Source organism: Pongo abelii, chromosome 4 (genome assembly GCF_028885655.2).
Source record: "Pongo abelii isolate AG06213 chromosome 4, NHGRI_mPonAbe1-v2.0_pri, whole genome shotgun sequence".
Lineage (NCBI taxonomy): Eukaryota > Metazoa > Chordata > Mammalia > Primates > Hominidae > Pongo > Pongo abelii.
The window spans coordinates 88,690,852-88,717,085 of NC_071989.2; the positions used below are offsets into that span (position 1 = coordinate 88,690,852).

Genomic DNA, 26,234 nt, shown 5'->3' on the forward strand with positions numbered 1-26,234 from the left:
CTCTTGTTTCCGAGGCACTTTACTCCTGGTGCATGTATTTCGTCCTTTTGTGTGGAGGTACTTGCTTGTATGCCTCTCTGTCCTGGTTACTGTAAACTCTGAAGGGCAGCACTTAGGAATTATCTCTGCCTTGCCTTGTCTAGTATGTTGCTTTCTGTTACAGATACCTGGAAAATGGGCGTTGAATTAAATTATTTACTGAATTGCAATTATGACTGTAAAGTGTTTTATGTTGTATTTTTCTTGTATTGGAGTTCCCTGAAAATGTCTACTAATTGACTTGTGCTTGATAGTACGTGAGAAAGGAGACAAAATTTCTATAACGTACAATTTCTTAAAGGATTTTTGATTGGGAAGTATTATTACCCACAAACATACTATATTGCTAAAAATCATAAACTTTTTTCGGTCTGAGCTTGAAAAAACATTCAATAATGAAAAATGCTGGAAGGTCAAATACTGAATTTCATTTTTTTTTCACTGCAACTGGAGAGAAAACAATCATGAACAATTTCTCCCTTTATTCATGCCCATATGTTATTAATTCCTTGTTATGTACCACATGTTTAAGGCACTTCTGTCAACTGTGAATATTTCTGATATTATTATTGTGCTGATATCAATATAATGATTTGCCTTTTAGCAGTATTTTTCTGCATGTGTGGTTTGGTTAGTTGTTTAAGAGTTATACAGTAAAGTTGGTTTCTAAAATTCAGACCTCAATCTGAAATTAGGAAGTAATACAATCACAGACAATTTGGAAAGTTTGCATTGTTTTGCTTTGGTTACTCCTATTATCACTTTTACATAACACCCTTAACGACTTTAAGACCCATTGAGGTGTTTTCAAAAATTATTATTTAAAAAAAAATTTAGAGGGATTCTTATTTTCTATGAAATTGTCTACAATTTATCTCTAAAGGTATACTAATATTTGTGTTAATTACTTTTAGGGATGATATGTGGTCTATTTCTGTGTGTGTGTGTGTGTGTGTGTGTGTGCATGTGTGCATGTGGTTTCCACCTTATGTGAATTTTTATTCATAAGAACTAGAAAAATACGTCATCCAGATCATCTGAAAGATCACCTCAGAATAAAGGCATCAGCAACTCTTGAATGTTTTTTGATGAGGATTTAGTGATTGAAAGAATGAAAGTTTTATTGTAAATGGTTTCCCATTATTAGTCTGTTGGATAGGATACAGAAGACTATGTTATGGAAATGGTCTGATATTATCATTGTTTTCTAAAATCTGTTAATAGTTTGTTGAATAAATGTGTGAGTGTCTGAGGCAATGATAGGAAAACAGTCTAGCTGCATCACTGGAGGTCAAATCCTGTCTCCCCTACTTCCTTGCTGTGTGATATTGGGCAATTTACTTAACTTCTCTATGCCTCAGTTTCTTCTCCTTAAATTGGAGTTAATAGTAGTAGCTATCTTTTAGGATTGTTGTAAAAATGAGCTAATGCTCACAAAAGCACCTAGACTAGTACCTGCAAGATTATGATAAACTTTAAAAGCCAAGATCCAAATTTTGGAATGACTTCCTATTTTCAATAACATGAAATATGTATGAATATTTAGTAGAAGATAAAGGCACTCTAATGCTGACATTTTGTACAAAATCTATTATGCATTGTGAACAGTGTTTTGTGGAAATGTAAATCAGGAAAATGAAATATAGGTGACTGAATACAGAACTAAGTGCCTTGAGAATAAGACATGGACCTTTCTGGTATTTTAATCATTCCTAGACTCTAAGTCATGTGCTTTCAATGTACCAGTGTTCTCTGAAATTGTAACTTGGGGTCTAGAGACAGTTATATATTCTCAAATGCCTAACCCAATAAGCTGGAAATGGCTCTTCATTCTTTTTCATTACTCAGTAGAATTAAGAATAAGGGGCATAGTCTTGAATGCCATTCTGTGGGAATGAAGTGATTGAAATAACAGAAATTTTGTTGGAAGTTTACCCCAATTATTAGAGAGACCAATGACCAGGATGCAAAGAATCATGCTATAGCAATGATCTGATGAATTACTAAATGAATACTAAATATTTCTCTAATTTGTATTAGCTAGCGAGGAATCCTTTCTTCATATCTCATGGCTGTGTTGAAACATCATGTCAAATGCAAGAGAAAATGTGAAAAAAATTCACTTAAAATGCTTTTTCCAAATATGATTATTTCACAAACCATAGTGTTGCGATTTCTCACTTTTAATTCAGATATATACATTTCTGTATGTACCTAATGTACACAGTCTCCTATGTCTCCCTCCTACTTGGATATAAGGTAAACAATTATAGATTAAGCATATTAGTGTATGGTTGCCAAGGAAACATTTATTTTTTTTGTCTCACAGCTGAAATTCACAGTAATTGCTAATATATGAGCTAACAGCATATTCTGTAATTTCTTTCTAAATTCTATTTATTTTTATGTATTCTATAATTTCTGACATAGAAAATCACTAAATTGCTAGAAGCATTTACTAATGAACACATTATTATTGAGTTTTCACAGCTTGCTTATGGCCTTTCTGAAAATGACTCCCAAAGCTATTTGTCCACCAAGATTATTTGTCCGAGCCTCAGTCTTTCACTCAGCCCTAACTCATGGACCCGATGACTCATGGCCCCTATGGCAGAGCTAGAACTTAGTCTCGTCCCATCTGTCTTCTTTCTGAGTCTTATATTTTATGTGGCTGAATCCCCTGGCTATATCACTCACTTCTCACTTAGGCATGACCTTAGGCGAGCTACTTGGTCTCAGACCTCAGTTTCCCCATCTGTGAAATGGGAGGCATTGAACCATGTCATCTGCAAGGCCTCTGGCTTTGATTGTATCCTGAGCCCTATGAGCCCATCCTTCTGCTGCTATGACTTGCTCATAGACTTCCCTAACTTCTGCCTCCTGCTTTCCCCTGCCTCCAGTACTCTATGTCATTCCTTGCTGCCTGGGCTGCCAGCCAGTTTGTTCCCACCCACCTCACCTCCTTCATTCACTCTCCTCTTGCCCATCCCTTCGTGGGAGTCAAGCCGTCTCCTGGCCCATTGTTCCCCAATCCCACACCCTCACCCAGGACTTCTTCCTTGCTATTCTTTAGGCCCAGAATAGCTGCCTACTCTGTGTCTGTCAAGCATCCCACTGCAGCACTCACCAAAATAGACAGTGTGAGATCCAGGCGTGGAAACTTGGGTCTCTTGCCACCCTGTATACCTTTCAATTTCTGTTAAAAAGTAGATGCAATTTGCAACATTCATATGTTAATATGAACATTTTGTGACTCACAATCATAGTTTTACCAACTTACATATATATATTATCTATATGAAGAACTTTAGTGGTGTTTTTCTGCTTATTGAAGTAATTTGTGCTCATTAAAAAAATCAAGAAACTAGAAAAATGTATGAAGAGGAAAATAAGGTTGTCTACAATCTCATCTCTTAGTGATGACTGCTGTTAATGTTCAAGGGTTGGATATGCACTTAATGATTCTTCTGAGTGTAATATGAGCCTGCGGAAGGCTGCATTTGGGGTAGGTGGTAGGTTAAATAAATGTAAGAAATATGACTATCTCAGGGCACTTCAGAAGTCAGAATCAAGAGGTTGGCAAGAATCTTTGTTAGTACTTTTTGGTTTGATATTTAACTTAGATTGGAATTTTGTTTTGGGGGTGGGGGAGGTCACTATGAGGGTGAAATCTAGAAATAATCAAAGGTAATGTTGGTATTATAAAGTCTGTGTATAGCTTCTCACATTAAATGGAAGGTGGTTTTGCTCATAGGAGTATACTGGGTATAGATTTTATGTGGTTTATTTTCTGTTTAGATTCCACAAATAATTTTTATCTCACATAATTTAAATGTAACTTGAAATAGGTGTCCTTTAAAAATAGTTCTTAGCTAAATTTCACTGAATTCTGTAATTTATATATTTTTATTATATACATGTATTGTACATTCTATTTTTAAAATACAAGGTAAACGGTATTAATATGCTATTTATCTACATTCTGTGCTTTAGGAAGAATACATTGCATTTGCTTTTTGTTATTATATTATTCTATATAATTATGTAATATGTATGTTATTATTAAATACATAAATTGATTGGATCAGATCACTAAGGACAGATGGCAGAAGTGCTTCGTTCTTTAAATTCAATTTTGCCGTCTTTCAAACTTATTTTCCAGTTTATAGTGAAGAATCAAGTCTAAAGTGTTTCACAAAAATATTAGGAACAGTTCAGCCCTTAAAATACAATGCACTGTTTCTTCTGCTCAGACTGGAAGAGAGTTACTTGTTCTGATGATGTGTCACATAAATCAATCCCTGGTATTTTGGGAAACAGACTTTAGTGTTTATTGCCGTGGACATGGTCCTCACTTGACAGAATTTTAATTGCTGTGTATTCTTCATTTTTGTAATCGCCAGGTTCTCTTATTCAAGTACCTTCTGTTGAGAGGGGGAAACTTAGTAAAGTTCGCCTGGGTTCCTTGTCTTTGAAAAAGGAAGGAGAGAGACAATGCTTCTTATTTACAAAACACTTTTTAATATGTACAAGAAGTTCAGGAGGGAAGCTTCATCTGCTCAAGGTACTGGTTTTCCATAACTGTTCCATTTATCTTCCAAGCACTTACAAGTTATTGAAGTTAACTCACTTGAGACTTTCCCATGCTTGGTATTATCATAAAACAGATTGTCATGATTGCATAATGAGTGAGGTAATGTACAGTTACCAACTCTGCCATTTAATTCATTGTCATTTGAATTCAAAGTAATAGAAATGTATTTTAAGTATGCATCACCATAAAGAAACACAATTAAAATCGTAACCTGGACAAAATTATATACCGTACTGTATCTGTATAATCATATACAAAGTTATATACTTGTTGACAACTACTGAGCTACAAAAATCTTTTCAAATCACTACAATGTACCAATGCAATATTTGCTAAATGCTATTTTATCTTTCTCTGTACTAGGAGTCAGCAAACTATGGCCCATGGCTTAGAGCCTGTTTTTGTTAATAAAATTTTGGGTTTTTTTTTTGTTGTTGAGATATGATCTCACTCTGTTGCCCAGGCTGGAGTGCAGCAGCGTGATCATAGCTCACTGCAGCCTCGAACTCCTAGACTCAAGCAGTCCTCCTGCCTCAGCTTCTCAAGCTGCTGGGACTACAGACATGCACTGCCATGCCCATCTAATCTTTAAAAAATTTTTAGTAGAGACAATGTCTTGCTATGTTACTCAGGCTGGTCTTGAACTCCTGGCGTCAAGTGATCCTCCTGCCTTGGCCTCACAAAGTGCTAGTGTGAGCCACTGTGCCTGGCCTGTTAATAAAGTTTTATTGGAACACAGCCACGCTCATGTCTTTGTGTCTGTGGCTGCTTTTATGCTAAAGTGGCAGATCTGAGTAGTTGTGACGGAGATCATATGACTTGCAGAGCCTAAAATACTTACTATCTGACTCTTTACGGAAAAAGTTTGCCTATCTATCCCCTTTTTTATTATTGCTTATAAATATTATTCAACACCACGATGACAACTTTCTACTGCTTAAGCCACTTCCTGGTTGGTGAGTTCAGCCCTTTGCTAAGGTGCATTGCTCTCTAAAGCCACCGTGGTACCATCTAAGTCTCCCATCAGCCGACTTGCTAAATTTTATAAACAACTGAATGAGAGTGGGTTGAAAGGGAAGGATTTTACTGAAGTTAAATGAGTTCACTTCCTTTTGCACATCTAAGTTTAATTTTGGGCTCTGTGAAAAATTATTTATGATGCAGAATTGCTATGCTTTCTTCCATGGCAACTTGAATATAGTGTTTACAAATCAGAGCTTCCCAATCTACACAAGACCTTCAGCATCTTAGTGAAAAATTGGTTTGTTTCCAGACAGGTGGGGTTCTGTCTCTAATAGACTGCACATTGATTGAGGAGCCAGATGCAAGCGATGATGACTGTAAGTCACATTCGATCACTTAGGATTCTATTAGAATTAGAGGCGGGAGAGAGAGGCTGAGGATAAACTCCCTAAAGTCATTTATATATGAAAAATTGAACCATTTAGCCCATGAGCCTTGTTAAACCATCTTTGGGAATTCACATTTTACTGAATTTGTTTTGTGATAGTGACTATTCAGTGGCAGATAGAGAAGAAGGAAGAGTTGAATTAGAGTGTTGGAATTCTATAAATCATGGGAAATTTTTTTTAAAAAACTATGAAATCAGAAGGAAACCAGGATTCTAGTCTCAAGTAACCTACTGACCTCAGTTTCTTCATCTGCTTATGAGCTTCATAAAGCCCTCTTCATGCCTGAGAAGTACGATATTGCTGAAATGGGAGTCCCGATTTGAGTGCAAATGGATTGTATAAATAGAATAATGTGAAGGCAGCTATCACTCTTTTTTTTTTTTTTTTTTTTTGTATTCTTATCTAATTGTTTGGTTTACATGTTTTCAAGCTAAAGGTTCTGGGCAAGTGTTTGGGCACCTGGATTTTAAAATAGTGGTGGAGCCTCCCGACGCTGCCGCCTTCACTGTTGTCTTGTTAGCACCCTCACGCCAGGAGAAAGCTGCCTGGATGAGTGACATCAGTCAGGTAAGCAAGTGGCTTTTGCCAAATTTTTGTTTTTTAAATTTCACAACTCAAACTTTTGGAGATAGTTTTTAGAGGTTTTTTATCTTTATTAAAAAATTACACTCAGTTGCTATGGTCACTGCCATAATCACTATGTATCTTGATAAGCTGTGATCACTATCATTTTTGTTGTTGTTGTTTTTCTTCTTAAGGTTAAAATTTGCCTGAAATGTAGTAATTGGATTTTAGTTCCTGGGCATTTTACACCAGCAGCAAATGTAATCATCTGTGTTGAACAACAGTATTGAAATTGCTCTGTTAGTAATAAATTCTCTAATGACTCCACTTGATGTTTTGCTTATTTGTTTCTGAAGTAGAATAATGGTGAAAGATACAAAAACAGCCAACAAGGGCTATGGCAGGAAATCATGAATTAAAGAATCAAAAGAGACACTGTCTCTAGTTCTCTAGTATGAAACCTGAAAATAAGTTCCTGTATTTCATATATTAAAAAATTAGGGAACAGAATTGTTTACCTTTCCTTGATCAGCAGCGCCAGTTGGGGAATTGCTGCATTTATTTAGGAAATAATATGATTTAGAATATGTCAAAACTAGTCATGATTGGACTTGGGCATTCTTATTCAAGCTCCATATGAATTTTGGCTCTGTAGGGGAAAAGTGTTGTTATGTAAGAAAAATACTTTTTAAGGACTTGATAATTATTTTCAAAGTTGTTAACTCAAAGAAACTGGGGCACATGAAAAAGGTATATATTGTAGTTTTCATGCTTTTTTTTGGAAGAGCTCATAGTAATTTATATATAAGACAAGTGGAAACATGAATTCTATCATAGTTATTTGGAACTTAATGCTTTTTTTGAGTGACTGAAAATTGAGGTGAAATAGAAAATAAATGTCAATAGTAATCATTTTTATTTGTCAAAGAAGTTTTACAGACTTAATCTCATTTGACTCTCACAATAGTATTCTGAAGGTAAGCAGAGAGAAATTAGTCCCATTTCACAGGTGAGAAAACTGAGGTCTGCAAAGTTAAGCATTTGTCAAAAGCTGCTCAGCTGCATTGAGTCAGAATGTAAACCTAATCTGGGTCTTTTTTTCTGTTTAGCGCTCTAAACATCCTCTACAAGAGTGCCTTATGCTGGACTTTTACTTATATACCCTCAGGATGGCTTCAATGGCAAATAAATAGCTAGAAAAGAAGCCGTTTCTTTTCTGCCTGACAAGGAAATGAAAATATGGGATCTTCCATTTTTGTGGAATTGCATCCTTGTGGTGATTTATTCATACGTTCATTAGCTCTATGCTATATCAATTAATAGCATATTAAGTCTCTCCCTATTTGTAACACATCTCTTACTTTATGAAACTCTGGATCATTCATTGATTCTATGAACATTTATTGAGGAATCACCATGTGCTGTCAGGTATTGTGCAGGTACCAGGAATACGACCATGGTTCTTGCTCTCAGGGAGAATAGGCAGGCTCATAGGGAGCAAAAGGAAGTAAACAGCTAAATGCAAAAAACTGTGTGCGTGATTGTGAAGCCAAGATATGTAGGAAGAATGGGGAGGAGTAGGCAAAGGTGTTTTTCCACCTGCTTCTACCTTCTACCTTATGATATAATTAGGGCTCCTAAGATACAGACTTGATAAAAGCTCAGGTGACCTTCTGTAGTGTGACTGGGGAGGCATTGTTAAGAGAGAAAGACCCTTGGAGTGCGTGAATGATTCTGTGCCTGGTCCTTTAAAGAAAGGCACCCAGTGCTTTGCCTGTCACTAGCAAAGGTCTAAGTGAGTCTTTCCCTCTGCTTATACTAGACGTTAAGGTAGAAATATACAACTTCCTCCTTATTTCTCCAAGATGCTATGGCTATTATGCTGCTTAGCAAAAAAATTGTACTAGATTATATCTTCAGTGGAAGGCGGCTAACCAAAAGTTGTATCTTTTTTTTTTTTTTTTTTGAGGTGGAGTCTCACTCTGTCGCCCAGGCTGGAGTGCAGTGGTGCGATCTCGGCTCACTGCAACCTCCACCTCCCAGGTTCAAGTGATTCTCCTGCCTTAGCTTCCCGAGTAGCTGGGATTACAGGTGTGCACCACCACACCCAGCTAATTTTGTACTTTTAGTAGAGATGGGGTCTCACCATGTTGGCCAGAGTGGTCTCAAACTTCTGACCTCAGGTGATCCTCCCGCCTTGGCCTCCCAAAGTGCTGGGATTACATGTGTGAGCCACTGCACCCGACCAAGTTATATCTTTTTTTAGTGATGGGGATACCATCACACGAAATGACTATGGCATTTGTGGTTTGACATTTGTGGTTTTATTCATTCAACAAATATATTTATGCAGTGATACATGCCTGGCACTGTTTTAGAGATTTGTGACATATCATGAAGAAAAGAGACAACAACAACAAAATTTTCTTAACCTTTTGTAACTTCCATTCTAATTTGGGGAAGACCAAAAATAAATGATAAGGGTAATAACTAAGTATATACTATTTTATATTAGAAGGTAATAGGGCAAGGTAAGAAGGATTGGGCTGCTGAAGGTGGGTGGGTTGGTAGAGTTTTTAAATGGTGGTCACCTCATTCTGAAGGAGACTTTTAAACAAAGGCTGTAGTAGGTGATGGAGATACCGTGTGAATATGTGATGCCATGTGAGAGGGAACAGCGATTGCAAAGACTGTAGAGTAGGAGGATGCTGCATGTTTCAAGGAATACCATGAAAGGCAGTGTGGCTGGAGTAGGGTATGCGAGAGGGAGAATAGAAAAAAAAAGAAGGTCAACAAGGTAACGGGCCAGATCAAGAATGCCTTTCTAAGCCAATGAAAGGGGCTTTGGCTTATACTCAGTCAGATGAAAGCTATTAAAGGATTTCAGCAAAGGAATGCCATGAACTGTCTTAGGTTTCGAAAGGATTGCTATGGCTGCTGTGTTGAGGATGGGCTGAGGGCAGAGGGCGGGAGTGGAAGCAGGTAGGTGAGTGAGCAAGCTGCTGCAATAGTCCAGGCGAGAGATATTGAGAGCCCAGGTCAGCATGGCAGGAGTGGAGTTGGAGATTAGGGATCTGAGCCTGGATTCATTTTGAAGGTAGAACCAGCAGAGTTTTATTGTGGATTAGAGCTGAGATGTGAGAGTAAAAGGGTGAAGGATGACCTCAGAGGTTTTGGCCTGAGCAACTGGAAGAATGGAGTTGTCATTACCTGAGATGGAGATATCTGCTAGGAAAAGAGATTTGGGGGTGAAAAGCAGACATTTACTTTTGAATATATTGAGTCTCAGAAGTCTGCTAGACATTTGAGTGGAGCTGATAAATAAGCAGTGGGATGTAGAAGTCCAGTGTTTAGAGAGAGATCTGGGTAGGAGATGCTGCATCATTTGGGTGGTATTTAAGGCTGTGAGACTGTTGAGATCGCCAAGGGAATATGCATAGGTAGAAATAAGAGGGCTGCAGACTGAGAGAGGGGTCAAGTCAGGGAGAATAGTGAAGAGGACCAAGAAGGAACCACCAGTGCAGCCGGAGGACAGCCGAGAGGACATGGTGTCTTAGCAGCCGAGTGAAGAAAACGTGTCAAGGCGGAGGGAGTGGTCACATGTCAACTGCTGCCAAAGGCTGAGTGAAGTAGTGATTGTTCTAGTATACTTAGTGATTTTGCTGCTGTGGAGTTTGAATGGTGGGTGGGTAGGTGGTAGGGACAGAGTGCTGTGCTCTTGACTGAGCCTACCCTGCTGCCCAGAAACCTGTATCTCAGCTGGCTTTGTTCTCTGCTTCAAGCATTTTCCTTTTATAGGAGAGATTACATATCCATTCATGGAATTAGTCTCTCAAGTGTATCTCTGGACATATCCAATATTAATAAGATAACCTTACTGAATGCTTGAAATGTACTATTTAATATTTTATTGTGTATATGTGAAAATATGGGCACACAAATGAGCTAGAAATATTCCCAACACCCAACACACTAAAATGTTTATCAAAATACCTTCCACAGATAACCTATATTAGAATTACGTGAGGACTGTTTTAAATGCAGATTCCTTAACCCGCATTCCAGATGCCATTCTAAACTCCGTAAGCTCCATAGATCACTTCTGCACAATTAAAGAACCTCTGTCCTGAAGAGTGAACTGTTTCCATCTCTAAAGTCTCCACAATCTTGCCATATAGAGATAATTGTACAGTTTGCCTCTCAGTGTATAGATACATCATGTTTGCTTTTTACCTCATTTACTTCTTTCTATATTCCTATAAACTCTTCATATTCATATTGGCTATCTATTATTCATCTGCATTATATTAAATATATTCAGCTGCATCAATTTACTGCTTTTATAGCTTTTTCTGAATAATTGAGCATTGAGCATATGAGCTGTTTCCAAGTTTGAGGATTAATATATAATGAGGTGCTAAACATCTTCGTGCGGGAGTTTTCCCCTTCTTTTAAAATCCCTTGTTGGTGTATAGTTAGAGTATAAGGCTGGTGTAAAAAGCCTGATCACTCTCCTTATTTCATGATTCCTAGTGTGACAGACTGCCACAATTCCTTCAAGAAATATGTAAGTTATAATTTCACTACATCGTCAACAAGGTATCTATGTAACTCTCTTCTAAGTCTTGCCAATGTTAAATTTGTCACATTTATCACATTTTTCTATTTCATGGAAAAGTGTTTTTGCCTTCTAGTGGTTTTAATTTACATGTCTGTAATTATCAATGAGATTAACATTTTCTACTATTTCTGCTTGTCTTTTTATACTAGGTAGACAGTAATTCACTGGCACTACCCTTATAGACTAGGGAAGTGAACATTTTCTATTTAGATTATGAATATGTTCTCCATTATTTTGTCGTTTTAATTTTTGTCACTATTTTTCTTTTTTTTTTTTTTGAGACAGAGTCTCGCCCTGTTGCCCAGGCTGGAGTGCAGTGGCACGATCTCGGCTCACTGCAAGCTCCGCCTCCCGGGTTCACGCCATTCTCCTGCCTCAGGAGAATGTGGGGACTACAGGCGCCCACCAGCACGCCCAGCTAATTTTTTGTATGTTTAGTAAAGACGAGGTTTCACCGTGTTAGCCAGGATGGTCTCAATCTCCTGACCTCGTGATCCACCCGCCTCGGCCTCCCAAAGTGCTGGGATTACAGGCGTGAGCCACCGCGCCCGGCCACTATTTTTCTAAATCTTACTTTTTCTGGCTTGATTTGAAGCCACCTTGCTAAGCTACTCTATTGTATTATACTAATCATAGGTAGCTCTTTTTTTAAGATGATAAAGTGGTTCCTGAGTATTGCTACAATCCCAGTTTCCCATAAGAAACTCTGCAAAACTTAAGACTTTCAGCTTTGCCAGGTCTCTCTCTCTCTGAAGCTGTAATTTTTAGAAGGAACGATTGCTTGAATGATTAATCACACTCTTAGTTACACCAGTAAGGCCATAATTAACTGTTGGCGCCTCCAGCAAAAAGTGCAAGTGGCTAATGGTCTCAACCAATAATTCTTCCCCTTTTTCATCTATTTATAGGGAACAATTTGAGGCTGAAGATTTGACTATTTATTTCAATAAAGCACATTCATTTGTGCTTGTCTCACTGTCATACGTAATGGTTTATTAAACAGATCCACTGTAATTATGGCTATTAACTAAAATGCAGAATTAAAATTTATCTCTGAGCTTCTTGGTTTGGATAGATGTCCCAAAATATAGACCTGTGTAGACAAATTTGTAGCACACTGGACATGCTTTCTCCCTAAAAATAGTTTCTCAGAAATCAAGAGCGAATTTTCTACCTTAACATAAAAAGATGAATTAAAAAAATTGACTCTAACCTTTCTTCCCAGTACTTAGAAGGATCAAGAAAGTGGAAAATATGGTAACACAGTAGACCACTGGTCTTTAAATAGGTACTGCCTTAGGTAAGACCCTGAAAAACTCTTGGTGGAGAAGTCACTCTCAACACTTGTCCAAAGACCAGCTGCTTCAAAATCACTTGGGGCTTTCGTGAACATACGTATTCCCAGATCCCATCCCAGCCGTTACAAACTGAACTAGACTATCTATGATCTAGGAATCTAATTTTGTTATCCTGTTAATTTCAAGGTTTATTGTAATTCACATAAATTCAAGATGACATTAAAGATATCTGAAACCCTGCTTATTTGAATATATTTCTTCTTAACTAAGTGAACTGTATACAGGCACCACTTCTTACCAACAACCAGAGTACATGCTTATATAACCATAAATATATACCACACCTTCCTCTGTAAGTCTGTTCATGTACACACTCATATATACCAATTATATTATAGAATTGGTATATATGAGTATAATATATTGGTATAATAGAATTGGTATAATAATTGGTATAATAGAATATACCAATTCTATTATAGTTTAACTTTTTTTCTAGAACAGAACTCTTTCTTCATTGCAGCATTACTCCAAGTCTCAAATGGAAGGAAGATAAAAGCAAAATTCTCTGGTTGAAATAAAATTGGTAGACCTAGAGACTCCAGGAGCCATTTTTTTTTCACACTCCTGTTTGTGAAGCCTGGGGATGTCCCTGAAGTCTGGGGATGGGAACTCATTTTGAAAACCATTCCCCTATTATAAATATATCATAATAAGATCGATCTATCTATCATCTCTCTCTGTCTCTCTTTCTTTCTCTCTGTCTCTCTCTCTCTCTCCATCCATGCATCTACCCATCCATCCATCTCGTGGATAGATTAAAGGTTGTGTACCAATTATCAAAGACCTTTTTATATAATTTAAAATATGACTGTTCATTATATGGCCTTTTGAAGTATGGTTTGGATTGAATATATATTTTGTTCTCCTGAAACTTGAATGAATGTGAAAATTTCCTTTTATTCCTAAAATAATTTTGATGCTTGACAGTGACTCAGAAAGATTTATGAATGAGACTTGACACTGGATAATGAGATGTGCAGAAATGGTCACATAAATCTCCTCTTTTGAGTTTAAAACCTTTATCTCAAGTTCCAATTCTGGTAGTATGGAAGGCTGAGCTGATTTAGGTCCCCTCTAGCTATAAAAACAGAAATGTTTAACATATAAAATCATTAAAATTAAAAAATTTTAATGCGTAGGTATATTTTTGATAGGAAGAGAAATCCCTTGTTGCCAGAAACAAGGGAATTTAAAGCCATAGCAGAAACCTTGTAAGCTAAAGACTTACAGACTTGGGAATGATTTTAGACTAGATATTAGTTCCATGTCCTCGGAGTATTAACATATAAAGAGGGCAAGAGTTGGCCTAAGGCCCATTAATCAAGTTCTCTATTTAAAGCCTGGGCAGTGAAAGGGTGTTCTCTTTGTGAAAAAAGAACCTAAAAAACTGTACCCATTGACCCAAGGAAAGAAATAAAGAAGTTTGTCTTCGTTTTGGGTTCTGAATTTTTAAAAATCTTCTTTTTAAAAATGAATGTGGCCAGACACGGTGGCTCATGCCTGTAATCCCAGCACTTTGGGAGGCCGAGGTGGGTGGATCACTTGAGGTCAGGAGTTTGAGACCAGCCTGGCCAACATGATGACACCCCATCTCTACTAAATGTACAAAAATTAGCCAGGCATGGCAGCACATGCGTGTAGTCCCAGCTACTCAGGAGGCTGAGGCAGGAGAATCACTTGAGCCCAGGAGGTGGAGGTTGCAGTGAGCTGAGATCATGCCACCGCATTCTAGCCTCGGCGACAGAGTGAGACTGTCTCACAAAAAAAAAAAAAAAAAAAAAAAAGAATGTGTCTGTGGCCTACAGATTTGAAATCAGACTTATTCACATGGTGTAAAGTGCCAAACTGAGAAATTGTTATAAAAATAACTTTTGAGTGTTGAAATCCCAAGCATGCTTGCAGCCTGAAACACAAAGCCACTCCATTAGCAACAGTTCTACAATCTGGGGCTCGTGACATGTGCTCAAATTAAAAATTACAAATCTTGTGAGTAAATTATGTATCATGAGTGAGACTCAGCAGGCATGGAGAGCAGTAGAATTAGCGCTACAAGAACCTCAAGTAATAGGGTGACAACTTGGAAAAGACCATAAAATAACAAGGCTTAAAGTATAATAAAACTATAAAAGAAAGAAAGAAACCATAAGGAAAGAAGAGCTCACTATGCAAAAAATCCAGGCTGACCTGTCAAAGAACCACATAGAAAAATCTAAAACTAGAAACTGTAGGACCACAACATTACATACCCATTAGAAATTCACTGAAAATTCATTAAAGACAGTGAGTCAACCATAGCTAGTGAGATGATTAAGAACCAGGTTTTATATATATAGGTATGTGGTTCTATACCTATATATAGGTATGTGGTTCTATACCTATATATAGGTATAGAATATAGGTATAGCTATATTCTATATAGCTATAGATAGATATAGATATAGCTATAGTATATATTCCACATACCTATAGAATATAGATTCTATATTCTAGGAAATTACCTCAAATACAGCAAAGAGAGTTAAAGAGATGGCAAATATGAGAAATTCAGATGGAAAATAGAGTTAGAAGACCCAATATACATTTCTGGAATGAGAATTGCAGAAAGAAGGATTCGAGGGAATAGAAAAGATGCAGTCTCCAAAGAGAAAATGAGTAGGAATTTTAAAAGTGGATGAAAGATATGAATCCTCATACTGAAGAAACATACCAAATTCCAAGCTGCATCAACTCAGATAAAAACCTCATCTAGACACGTCGAGGTAAAACTATAGAATATAAAGCACAAAAAGAAAAATCTCAAAAGGTAAAAAGACAGATTGCCTTTGAAAAATTAAAAGATAGAAAAAAACTTTTTCACAAGGAGAAATTTGTAATAGTCACTGTATCTTTGTTATAGCAGAAAATGAAAACCTCTTAAATGTATACATATATGAGATTGACTAAATAAACTAATTTATGTTTATATAGTGGGATACATAGCAGTTAATATGAATGAACGAACTATGCATATAAATATGAACAAATCTTAAAAGCAGTGCTGTGTGAGAAAAATACAAGCATCTATATGAAAAATTTAAATGCAAATAATATTGTAATTTATGATGGGCAGATACACAAATATGTAGTAAAATAAGAAAAGAGGAATGAAAGAAGGACAAGTGGATACCCATCAGCTTCAAGATAGTCATTACTTCCAGAGTAGAAAGAGTCTATTGGAATGGAAAAAAAGAGGAGGATTTAACTATGTTTGTAGTGTTTTACATCAACAGAAAAATGATGATCTGTAGAAAATATGGCAAAGTGTTAATAATAGTTAAGTCTAGTGGCTGGTATGTGGATGGCTCATTCTTTTATGTATATTTGAATTATTTCATAATAAAAAATAAAAACATTAAGATGAAAAATAAAAGTCTATATCTATTCATTTTTGCCTGTATCTCTTAAATTTCAAACTATAAAGTCCTATATTCTTGAAGAGAGAGAGATGAGAAAAAATGAAGACCTCTTCTTTCCTATTTTGTAGGTGAATAATTTATTTAAAAAATAAATAGCTTAATAGTAATAAAATTCTTTACTCTTCATTTTTCATCATCTTTGTGATAATTTTTAGTGTATTATTTCCCCTTTCCAATTCTGTTTTATACAATTACATGGTTTTTCAAGTTAAATATTATTCCATCCAAAGTAGTACTCTATGTTTATTCATATTAGGTGTGAAAAGCCAGATATATTTTATATTTTCTCTCTCAAATTTTATGCAGTATTCTGACTAAGCTGTTTATATGTAACACTGTAGCTGATCAAAAATGTCTCAGTGTGTCTCTTCTGTTTTTCTCCACAAAGCCTTTCCAGATCCTGGAAAACAGAAGAGACACACAGCTAAACCCTGGATTGGCACCATAGATGAAGGGTGGAGGAGGGGAAAGCACTTGCTTCTTATGTTGGGAACAGGAGAAAAAGTTCTATTTCAGCTCCCTGGAGTGGGCTCATCTCTCACTCCTTGGCACTTGGGTTACACATCATGGCTTGTGGACTATGGAAGCTGACTGTCTTCCCTACTCCTACTTTGAACCCTGCAGAGTATCCTGGGCAAGTGAACTGGGCGGATTGGTCTTGAGACCCCCTTCCTCTTGGTTCCCTCTTTCAAAAAGCAAAAACTGCTTCCCTTCTGGTCTCTAAGAGGAGGGAAGTGGACAAAGTCAGCCCCCAGAGAACTGCATCTTAAGATGCCCTGATTGTGGGTATCCTGTGGCTTTGATGGGCTGCCAGGTAGCTCTGCCCTTCCATTCTCTGACTGTTAGTGCAGGTAGGATGAAAGCCCTTTGAACTCATCTCCAGTGGTGCATTTCCTGGATTTTCAGACCCAATTCCTGTATTCCCCAGGGGTTTGGACTATGAATCCCTAAGAAACGGGTTAAATCTCTGCCTTCTGACCCCCTGTCCAGGATGAGACAGAGATGCTTCTTTATGACCCAGGTCTGTGACTCTGGCCACCTCCAGTGCCCGTCCCCACCTTGTCTGGGCTCCACTTAAACAGTGTGGTTGTCTCTGGAGCTGTGTGGGAGCACTGGGCTGAGTTTAAGTGGTCTCCCCATTACCTCACCTCTGTTCTTGGTGGTGCAGTCATTCTAAGGCTGTTGTCTCAGTAACTATGCCATTTGCTTAGAATATTAAAGGAAATTGAAGGAACATTGTTCATTTCCCACAGGTCTCACCAAACACCATGTCTACTTTCCCACTTCCTGTGTTGGTTACCCAAGGGGCTTCCTCGTTGTGATTCAGAAACACTGAGAGTGAAAAGAAGTCTAAGGAATAGCTAGAAAGGTCGCTGGGTGAAGGAGTACTTACCCTTGTCAGTGTGCAGCCCCTCTCCCCATCCAATCCTTTTCCTCATTACCCCACCCCCTGACCCTGCCACGTAGCTTGGGAAGAACAGGGATGATGTTAATCTATTTTGTCCCCATCGGGATTAGTAAAGTGAATTTGAAGTGACTTGCCTTACTCATCTTCAAAGCTCTTTCATATATTACTTTTCTTCTCTTTATCCTCATTTCCCAGTACTTAGCCCAGTGTCTTCACATAGTAAGTACTTGATAAATGCAGATGTAAGACAGCCATTTAGTAAAATCCCAATGCTGTGTAATCAATACGTCTTCTCGGTGCGCTTGAGAATTTAAAACATAGACTGTCTAACTTTGTTTAAACTCTGGGTGATTTGAAAGACATTTGGCTATGTTTTTTTCCTTTTAAATATATTTGCATCAGAAAATTTAAAATTGCCTTATAACCATGGCCATCTTTGATTTTACCTTGTTTTTTTCTCTTGCTTTTATTCAGTAATTCATCAATTTTTATTATTCCTTTCTTCAAAATATTTATGTCCACCCTTTCCTCTTCATTCCCACAGTCTGCCTTAGGGGAGGTATGAATCATTTCATTTACTGATTCAATATTATTCTGATCATCCCTTGGGTCTCCATTCATTCTCCCCTCGTTTCCATTGAATGAATACCACCATGAGGTCATTTTAGATCTTTCAGCATAAGTGAGCTGCTTAGAAACCCTCAGTGGCTTCCCATCTGCCTATAGGATAAAATTAAAATTCAAGACTCCCTTCTCCATAGCCTGCCTCCAACTGATTTCTGTGTCCTCTCTCTTACTTTCTTCTCCATTATGAATGCGTGCACCAGCCAGCCCCATCTCTTCGTTCTTCCATGTATGTTCCCACTTTGAAACAGGGCCCTTGATGCGTATTTTCATCAGGCCCTGACAGAGCTTTCCCATAGAGAGGTAATGTGGCCTTTCTTGGGGCACAAGAGGATATCCCACTTACTGGCAGCTTGGCTCGATGGTTCAAACACTGACTCTACATAACTGGACACACAGGATGCAGCAGTTTCAGGATTTGTGGGAAAACACTATTTCCAACTTCCTGATGCTCAAGACTTACACAAACTAGGATAAGAGAAGCAGCATTTCTTCAGTATGAAGAAGAGCAGCCCATGCTTTTTTCTAGAGAGTGTGAAACCTGTGCTTGCAACCAGACCAGCAGAGGAAGGATGGGCCTCTGGGTCACATTCTTTGGGGTCCACTACAGGGTTGTGTGTTTGGAATTGTGCTTTCAACTGTTTATACAAAACAGTTTGCCAAAACTTGTAGTTATTTAAATATATTGTTGGCCAGGTGCAGTGGCTAGCACCTGTAATCCCAGCATTTTGGAGGCGAAGATGGGAGGATCGCTTGAGCCCAGGAGTTCAAGGCCAGCCTGGGTAACATAGCACGAACCTGTCTCTACAAAAAAAAAAAATCTCAGTGTGGTAGCACACGCCTGTAGTCCCAGCTACTCAGGAGGCTGAGGCAGGAGGATCACTTGATCCTAGGAGTTTGAGGTTACAGTGAGCTATGATTGTGTCACTGCATTCTAGCCTAGGCAACAGAATGACAGTGCCTCTAAAAAATAATAATAATAACAAGATATTGTTGAGGACATTGTTCACTACATTATTCAATATTTCTCTTGATGAGAACCCATGAGATAATCATCCTGTCTGGTCCTAGACCAGGATTAATTGACCTTCTATTAAACTGTGAATTTTGTAGCTAACACTGAGTCCCTCTTTGAGTTGACTACTCCATAGCCCTGCTAATTTTGAGATCCACTTCTGGCAAGCGCTCTCAACATAAAGTATGTGTGGTGGCTTCATTTCAGGCTTCGTCTTATTGTTTGCCATCCTTTATCTAAATCATCTCTGATTTTCTCACTTATCTTGACTTTGTCTTATTATATGTGTTTTTATAATCCACTTGTGGGATAAGGTGGAGCATAAATTCACATATAAGCAAAAATGGCCAAATTTATAGGTAGATGATCATAATTATTTATATGAAAATATAACTCCAAATTACTTCCAGATGCTGTAGCTTAAGGAAATATATTGAAGGGGAACTTAAAAATATTCTACTTTCTTCCCACAAGTGGCATCCTTTATGCTTTGTAGTTGAAATAATGGCATAAGATGTGAGGAAAACAAAGTTTTAAGGAAAAACAAGTATGAAAATGGCTGAAATACTAAGTAGACCGAATAGTCAGAATTCCAGTGATCTAAAGTTTCTTACCTGCTTATTCACTCTTTTATTAGAACATTGGTGTTTAGGGTAGACCCTGAGTTCAGGACCTATGTGAGGTCACGTTGCAATCAGCTTCACTGCACTATTTAACTATAGCCACAAAGCACTGTATAGTATCATAGTGACTAGAAGCAATTTTTTATTTTAAAAATTGATTATATATTTTCTCATTTTCCTGTTTTGTTCAAAGGGAATATGTATAATTCAAAATAAATTCTTCTCTAACCCAAAATAATTGCAGAGAGAAAATTTAAATTGATAAGGCATAGATTAAATAATGAGGGCAGAGAAAATTAGCAGAGCTTCCTGAACTCTTCTCTTGGAAAGGAGAAAAAGATGATACAAGGCTTTAAGCATGCCAGAGACAGGAGAAATTACACACTGTCCCTTCACCAAACAGCATTAGTATCAATAGGGGCTGCCAGAGGTACTAGTAAAATGTGGGAATTTATTGGCAAAGAATACCTGAGAAGCAGAGGCAGAGCTTACTAGTGAGATAGAAGATGAATTCCATCCTAGGAAGCCACTATGTCTAATCTGACTACTCCATATCACCCCCTGGTTGCAGAAAATGAATATAGCAAGAGCAATCATGGTTAGGTCCCAACCGCCTCTCAAATAGTGTTGGAGCTGCCAAAGAATTGTGACAAAGTGACACTGTGGTCAGAATTCTTGGGAAATACATTCAGGGAAAGTACAGCTGTTGTATCTGTCCTCAGGTATTTGTCAGGCGTTTAGTTGGTACACTTTTGGTATCTGAATACTGAATCTGTTCATCAGTGTATAATATTTACCTACTCCGTGTGTGTGTGTGTGTGTGTGTGTGTGTGTGTGTGTAAGAGACAGGGAGAGAGAAATTGAATGGATTCTTTTAGCTATAAACAATTGTGAGAATATATGATCTGCCTTGGCTTTCATGTGGGTTGTAATTGTCAACTTTTTATTTCACAGTGTGTGGACAATATACGATGTAATGGTTTAATGACTATAGTGTTTGAAGAGAATTCCAAAGTCACTGTGCCACATATGATTAAGTAAGTGTGAGAATCCTTTCCTTTACATTTTAATCATGATTAAATTGGCAGAACATGTAAAATCTTGAATAAAATACTGTGTCAATAGAATTCTGCTTCTTATTGAGAATATGTTTCTTGACAGGAATGCAGTGATTCATATGATTCCATTATAAATAAGACGATCAAAATGATTTTTCACATTTACAGTTTATTAACTCATAGCATAGAAAAATTGTTTTTTATACTGTTACATATGTCTTCACTCAGGACAAAATCCTAAGATGTTCAAGTTCCATATAAAAATTAAAATAATGGGCCAGGTGCGGTGGCTCATGCCTGTAATCCCAGCACTTCGGAGCCTGAGGCAGGTGGATTACCTGAGTTCAGGAGTTTGCAAACAGCCTGGCCATCCTGGCCAACATGGTGAAACCGTGTCTCTACTAAAAATACAAAAAATTAGCCGGGCATGGTGGCGGGCGCCTGTAATCCCAGCCACTCAGGAGGCTGAGGCAGGAGAATCACTTGAACCCAGGAGGCAGAGCTTGCAGCGAGCCGAGACTGCAACACTGCACTCCAGCCTGGGCAACAAGAGCAAAACTCCGTCTCAAATAATAATAATAGTAATCATCATCATCATTAAAATAGTGACACCCAAATGTGCCAAGGCCAGAGGGTGGGCCAAGGTGTGGCTGCCCCACTGGGCATGAATCCTCCCATTGGGTATGAATATTACCCAGATTTGGCCATTCTAATATGTTTACATTTAGATAACTTGAATCAAGTGGCTTTGCTGTCTACCCACTTCCTATTTATGCTTTGCCCCAGAATCTATTTGCCTAGGGCTGCCGTCCTGCTCTAGCTGTTTTTAACAAAGTAAATCTTATAATTTTCCACTAGGGAAGCTCTAGTTTAAAATGAAAAGTTATGAGTAACTGTGTGCTAGAGCTGTCTGTATTCATGCTTTTGTCTCCATATACTTTTTTGTTTTCAAAATCAGAAATTGTCTTGGGAGTATTTTGAAGCTAACCACATTTTTCATTACTCTCATTTTCTTGGTTATTTGCATTCCAAATTCTAAGAGTAAAATATATTTTTAAAAGCAATTCTATGTTTATAAAATAAGTTACTTAAAACTAAAAAAAAGTTTGTCTTTTATGCCTTTTTATGTAGATATTTTGAAGTCTGAACTGTTTATGCTGAGGCAATAAATAACGTTAACTTTAGAAGGAAGACTTTCCTATTCTGGCAGATATTAACTACAGTTACCATTATCCCAATCGTACAAGTTTTAAAACTTATTAATTATTATATCACATGAAGGCAGAGTACATAATACTGGTGCCATCCATGCTACAGAAAAATATAAATGATAAAAGGATGATAGTGTTTTACATTACCAGTCAAATTTAAAAATATTTTGAGTAGGGCCATTTTAAATTCTAGGTCAAATTCATTTTGCATTCAATTTTCTAGGTTTTAAATTTAGTATAATATTTGAAACCAGGTTAGTTAGAATGTTATGATGTTAAGATAAAGAATATAGTATATTAAGTCAAAAAGTCCAAACTGTGACTTAATTTTTGAATTCACATCCTTGGGTTAGAGTTTTCTTATTAATTTTCTATCATAGAATTTTAATTTTAATATTTTCCAAAAGGATATATGGCGAAAGCACTTTCTTGGAGGTTATACAACCATGAAAGTCCACCTGCTTTGGAATTAGAATGTGTAAGTGAAAAAGTATAGACAAGTTCTAAGCCACTAAACCCTAGGGCAGCTGTATGCCCACTACACATAAATTTTGTTGACATCAAAAATTAATACTGGCCAGGCGCGGTGGCTCACACCTGTAATCCCAACACTTTGGGAGGCCAAGGCAGGCAGATCACGAAGTCAGGAGTTCGAGACCAGCCCGGCCAACATAGTGAAACCCCGTCTCTACTAAAAAATACAAAAAAATTAGCCAGGTGTGGTGGCCGGTGCCTGTAATCCCAGCTACTTGGAAGGCTGAGGCAGGAAAATCGCATGAACCCAAGAGGCAGAGGTTGCAGTGAGCCGAGATCACGCCATTGCACTCCAGCCTGGACAACAGTGCAAGACTCCATTTAAAAAAAAAAATTAATACTAACGAAGACTCCAGTTTTGTGCCTGATCAGTTGTTGCTGGCACCCAAATGTATCTTTTGTCCCCCACCATGGCAGTTTACCAGTGTCCACATCCAATCTCATTTGTGTGACCACTTACATACAGACCAGGACTCTTCTGCCTTTGGGTGCACGGAGGTGACACTTAGTGAATTGGAATTGTTCTCCTGTTAGGACAGAAACCTGTATCTTGGACTGTAAAGATTTTCTATTAAATCCAACATATCTATAATACACTAGATTTATTCCCAAGGCAGAGTGAAGTTTTATGTATATACTACTATTTTTTCCCAGCCTTATTGAGCCTGATTATCCTCAATCAGAGGAAAGAGATTTTTGCAATCTCTGTTCCTTCTGATGGCTCTATTCTACCCTGAAGTTTGTATTCCTCCCTATGTATCTATTTCCCTATCTATAAACTATGAAGAAAAATCCCAGTGTTTCTCAGAGTTAAAAGAAAAAAAATTATCCTATTGTAACTGTGTCTTGTTACTGACAGGGCATCACTTTGTAAGCACTCACTTCCTTTTAAAACTTACCAATTATAATAGATGATTTGGGTTTGATCTCTCAAGATTGCTTTTTAACTGTTTACCAAAAAGGAGTTGCTGTTATCCTAGAAGACTTCAGTAATGTATTGTATTTTTCTTGAGAGTCTCTTAGGAAATAAAGTAAGATTCTACTCAGTGTAATAAAAGAAAGCTAAATAATTTCATAATATTTAATTTCTTTACTTAAAATGAAAATGTAATCATGATTTTGAAGGAAAGTAGTGTAATTAGTCAGTTTCATTTTAATTTCATGCTGGCTTCAACACATTTTTTGTCCTAGTGTTTCAAATAAGCTAATTATAGTCAAAAGATGCAAAGCTCAAAACTACGAATAGAATGTGAAAATCGTGACGCTTATTAGGTGAAAATATCCCTTTATAGGGTATGTAGACTATGACTTTCTTTTAATAATACTTGATCTCAACTTTCTTAGAAAATAGAGATTTTTTGGTGGAAAATGATGGGATAACAAGTGATTATCTAGCTCAGCCATCTTCTGGACAGGCTGATGGATTCATAAAATTTTCTCAGATCTTTTTACGAATGAGCAAATTAAGAACCAGAAAAATAAAGCTGGTTGAGGGACACATAGTGAGTGGAAGAAAGAGCCTTGTTATTTTCAAGAATCTCAAAAGATGCACTTGGGCATTTCAGGATCAGTAATGTAACTCAAGCTAATGGGCCACCCCAGTCAGCTCCTTGGCAGGGTGAAGCTGCTCATTGAAAATGCTCTTTCAGGCCTGCAGATGAAGTACTTCCATCTGCACTGAGCATACTTTGGGCTGGGACGTTTCTAAGAGCAAGCTAAGAAAGTTGATTCCTTTTTATCCGAAAGAAAATAAATATATAATTTCAAATCCCTCAAAGCACTGAAAGGGCTAATTAGGGGCATTCACAACTGATTTTCAGCCAATAGATTCTTAGCAAGCAATTGGCTCACTGAACGTCACTGACCCTGTAGCATATCCTTTAATCAAGTGGTGAAATTGAGGACTTTATTGATCGCCGGTCCTGAAATGCTGCAGTGAAGGTGAACAAGGGATCTCAGAAGGGGAAGGGAAAGCTACTGGCGGTCCTCGTTGTCCACTTGGAGAGGCTGCCAGTGCAATTGTCTGAAGGCGAGGGGTTAGGGGCAGCCAGATGGGAGGTTTTACAGAATGACAAAAGCAGTGGATTGCAGGGTGGCAGTGGTAGGTGCTATTCAGGGGAATATCTTTCACCCATTACTTTTTTTTAAGTGAAGACATTTTTAATACCACAGAATTTTGAAAACATAATAAAAACATAACATGTCACACTTGCAACTTATGGATTACATAGTATTCAGAAGATAGATATCCTTAAAAGGCATTAATAAGCCAGGAAGAATGAAATAAATGAATTAAGCACTCAAATCAAGAATTTAGAAAAAGAATGAAAGACTAAACTGTAGGAAAGGGTAGGAAGGAAATAAGAACAGACATTAATACAATATAAAAAACAGTAGAAGGGGTAAATAAAAAGAGCTAATTCTAGAGAGCAAAATACGTAACCCTATATCCGTCAGTTTAATCCGACAAAAAAAAAGGGGGGAGGGGTGAGGAAAGCACAAATGTACAAAATTAGAAGTCAGGAAAAAGAAATAACTGCGGATGTAGCAGTGATATCTGTGTCCCCCTGTTTGGGAGGTGTCACCCACTACTTTTTACGCACACTTTTGATATTTTGCTTTAAGGGCATAAACAATGCTTTCCCCTGCTCCTAAAGAGGGCTTTTGGCTTCATCTTCCTAATAAAACATGACTGAATTAGAGAGAAGGAATCCACAGAGTGAGACAAATTATTATTTACCTCATCCATTATTAATTCTGGCTTTCCAAAAACTTGATATTTCCATAGCCCTGCCTGTGCCTATATGTCTATATGTCATATAGACATACACAATCAGCCCTCTACCTGCTAGTCAACCGCAGATCCAAAATATTTGGAAGAAAGAAAAACGAAAAATAGATATACAACAATAAAAAATAATACACATTTTTAAAATACAGGATAATGTTTTACGTAATATTCACATTGTTTTAAGTATTGTAATCTAGAGATGATTTAAAGTATACAGGAGGATGTGCATAGGTTATGTGGAAATACTATACCATTTCATATCAGGGACTTGAGCATCTGTGGATTTTAATGTGGTGGGGGGATCAAGGCACCAATCCCCCAAGAATACTGAGGGACAACTGTGCAATTATCTCTCTCCTATTAAATGCAGTGAGAAGCCCACTCCTGAGTGTGTGATTACAAATGCTGAAATATTCAGTGGCCAAGGGGGAAGCCTCCTCCTGGTTTTACCATCATGTTCCTGCCTTTGCACGTAGGTCTGATGCCCGTCTTCATAAAGACGACACTGACATTTGCTTCAGTAAAACACTCAACTCCTGCAAAGTGCCCCAGATCCGTTACGCCAGCGTGGAGCGCCTCTTGGAACGACTGACAGACTTGCGGTTTCTTAGTATTGATTTCCTCAACACCTTTCTGCACACCTATCGTATTTTCACTACTGCTGCTGTGGTGCTGGGGAAACTCTCCGACATATACAAGAGGCCTTTCACCTCCATCCCCGTCAGGTACACCTATTGCTAGAGATTTGCCTGTCATTAGCGTATGGCCTTCTTCATTCCAGAGTCACCATGCAGATGAGCAGGCCAGCTCTGCAAAGCAGCTGCTAGGGTGTACCAGCTTGCCTCTGAACGTACCATGCCCCTCCAGCAGAAGGCCATATGTAAAGGTCACACAGAGTTCCCCAGGCACGAAGTTGAAAACCTG

At 37.7% G+C, this 26,234-nt stretch overlaps 1 protein-coding gene across 4 annotated transcripts in view; it reads left to right on the top strand.

Moving 5' to 3' along the window:
• Positions 1-26,234, top strand: part of RASGRF2 (Ras protein specific guanine nucleotide releasing factor 2) — a 281,177-nt gene that overhangs the window by 137,920 nt on the left and 117,023 nt on the right. For all 4 annotated transcript variants that reach the window (XM_054555687.2, XM_024246952.3, XM_054555686.2 and 1 more), the window contains exons 10-14: positions 4,443-4,603; positions 5,907-5,973; positions 6,476-6,612; positions 20,671-20,753; positions 25,787-26,035. In XM_054555687.2, the coding sequence (XP_054411662.1) occupies positions 4,443-4,603; positions 5,907-5,973; positions 6,476-6,612; positions 20,671-20,753; positions 25,787-26,035 (697 nt within the window). The remainder of the gene's footprint in view (positions 1-4,442; positions 4,604-5,906; positions 5,974-6,475; positions 6,613-20,670; positions 20,754-25,786; positions 26,036-26,234) is intronic.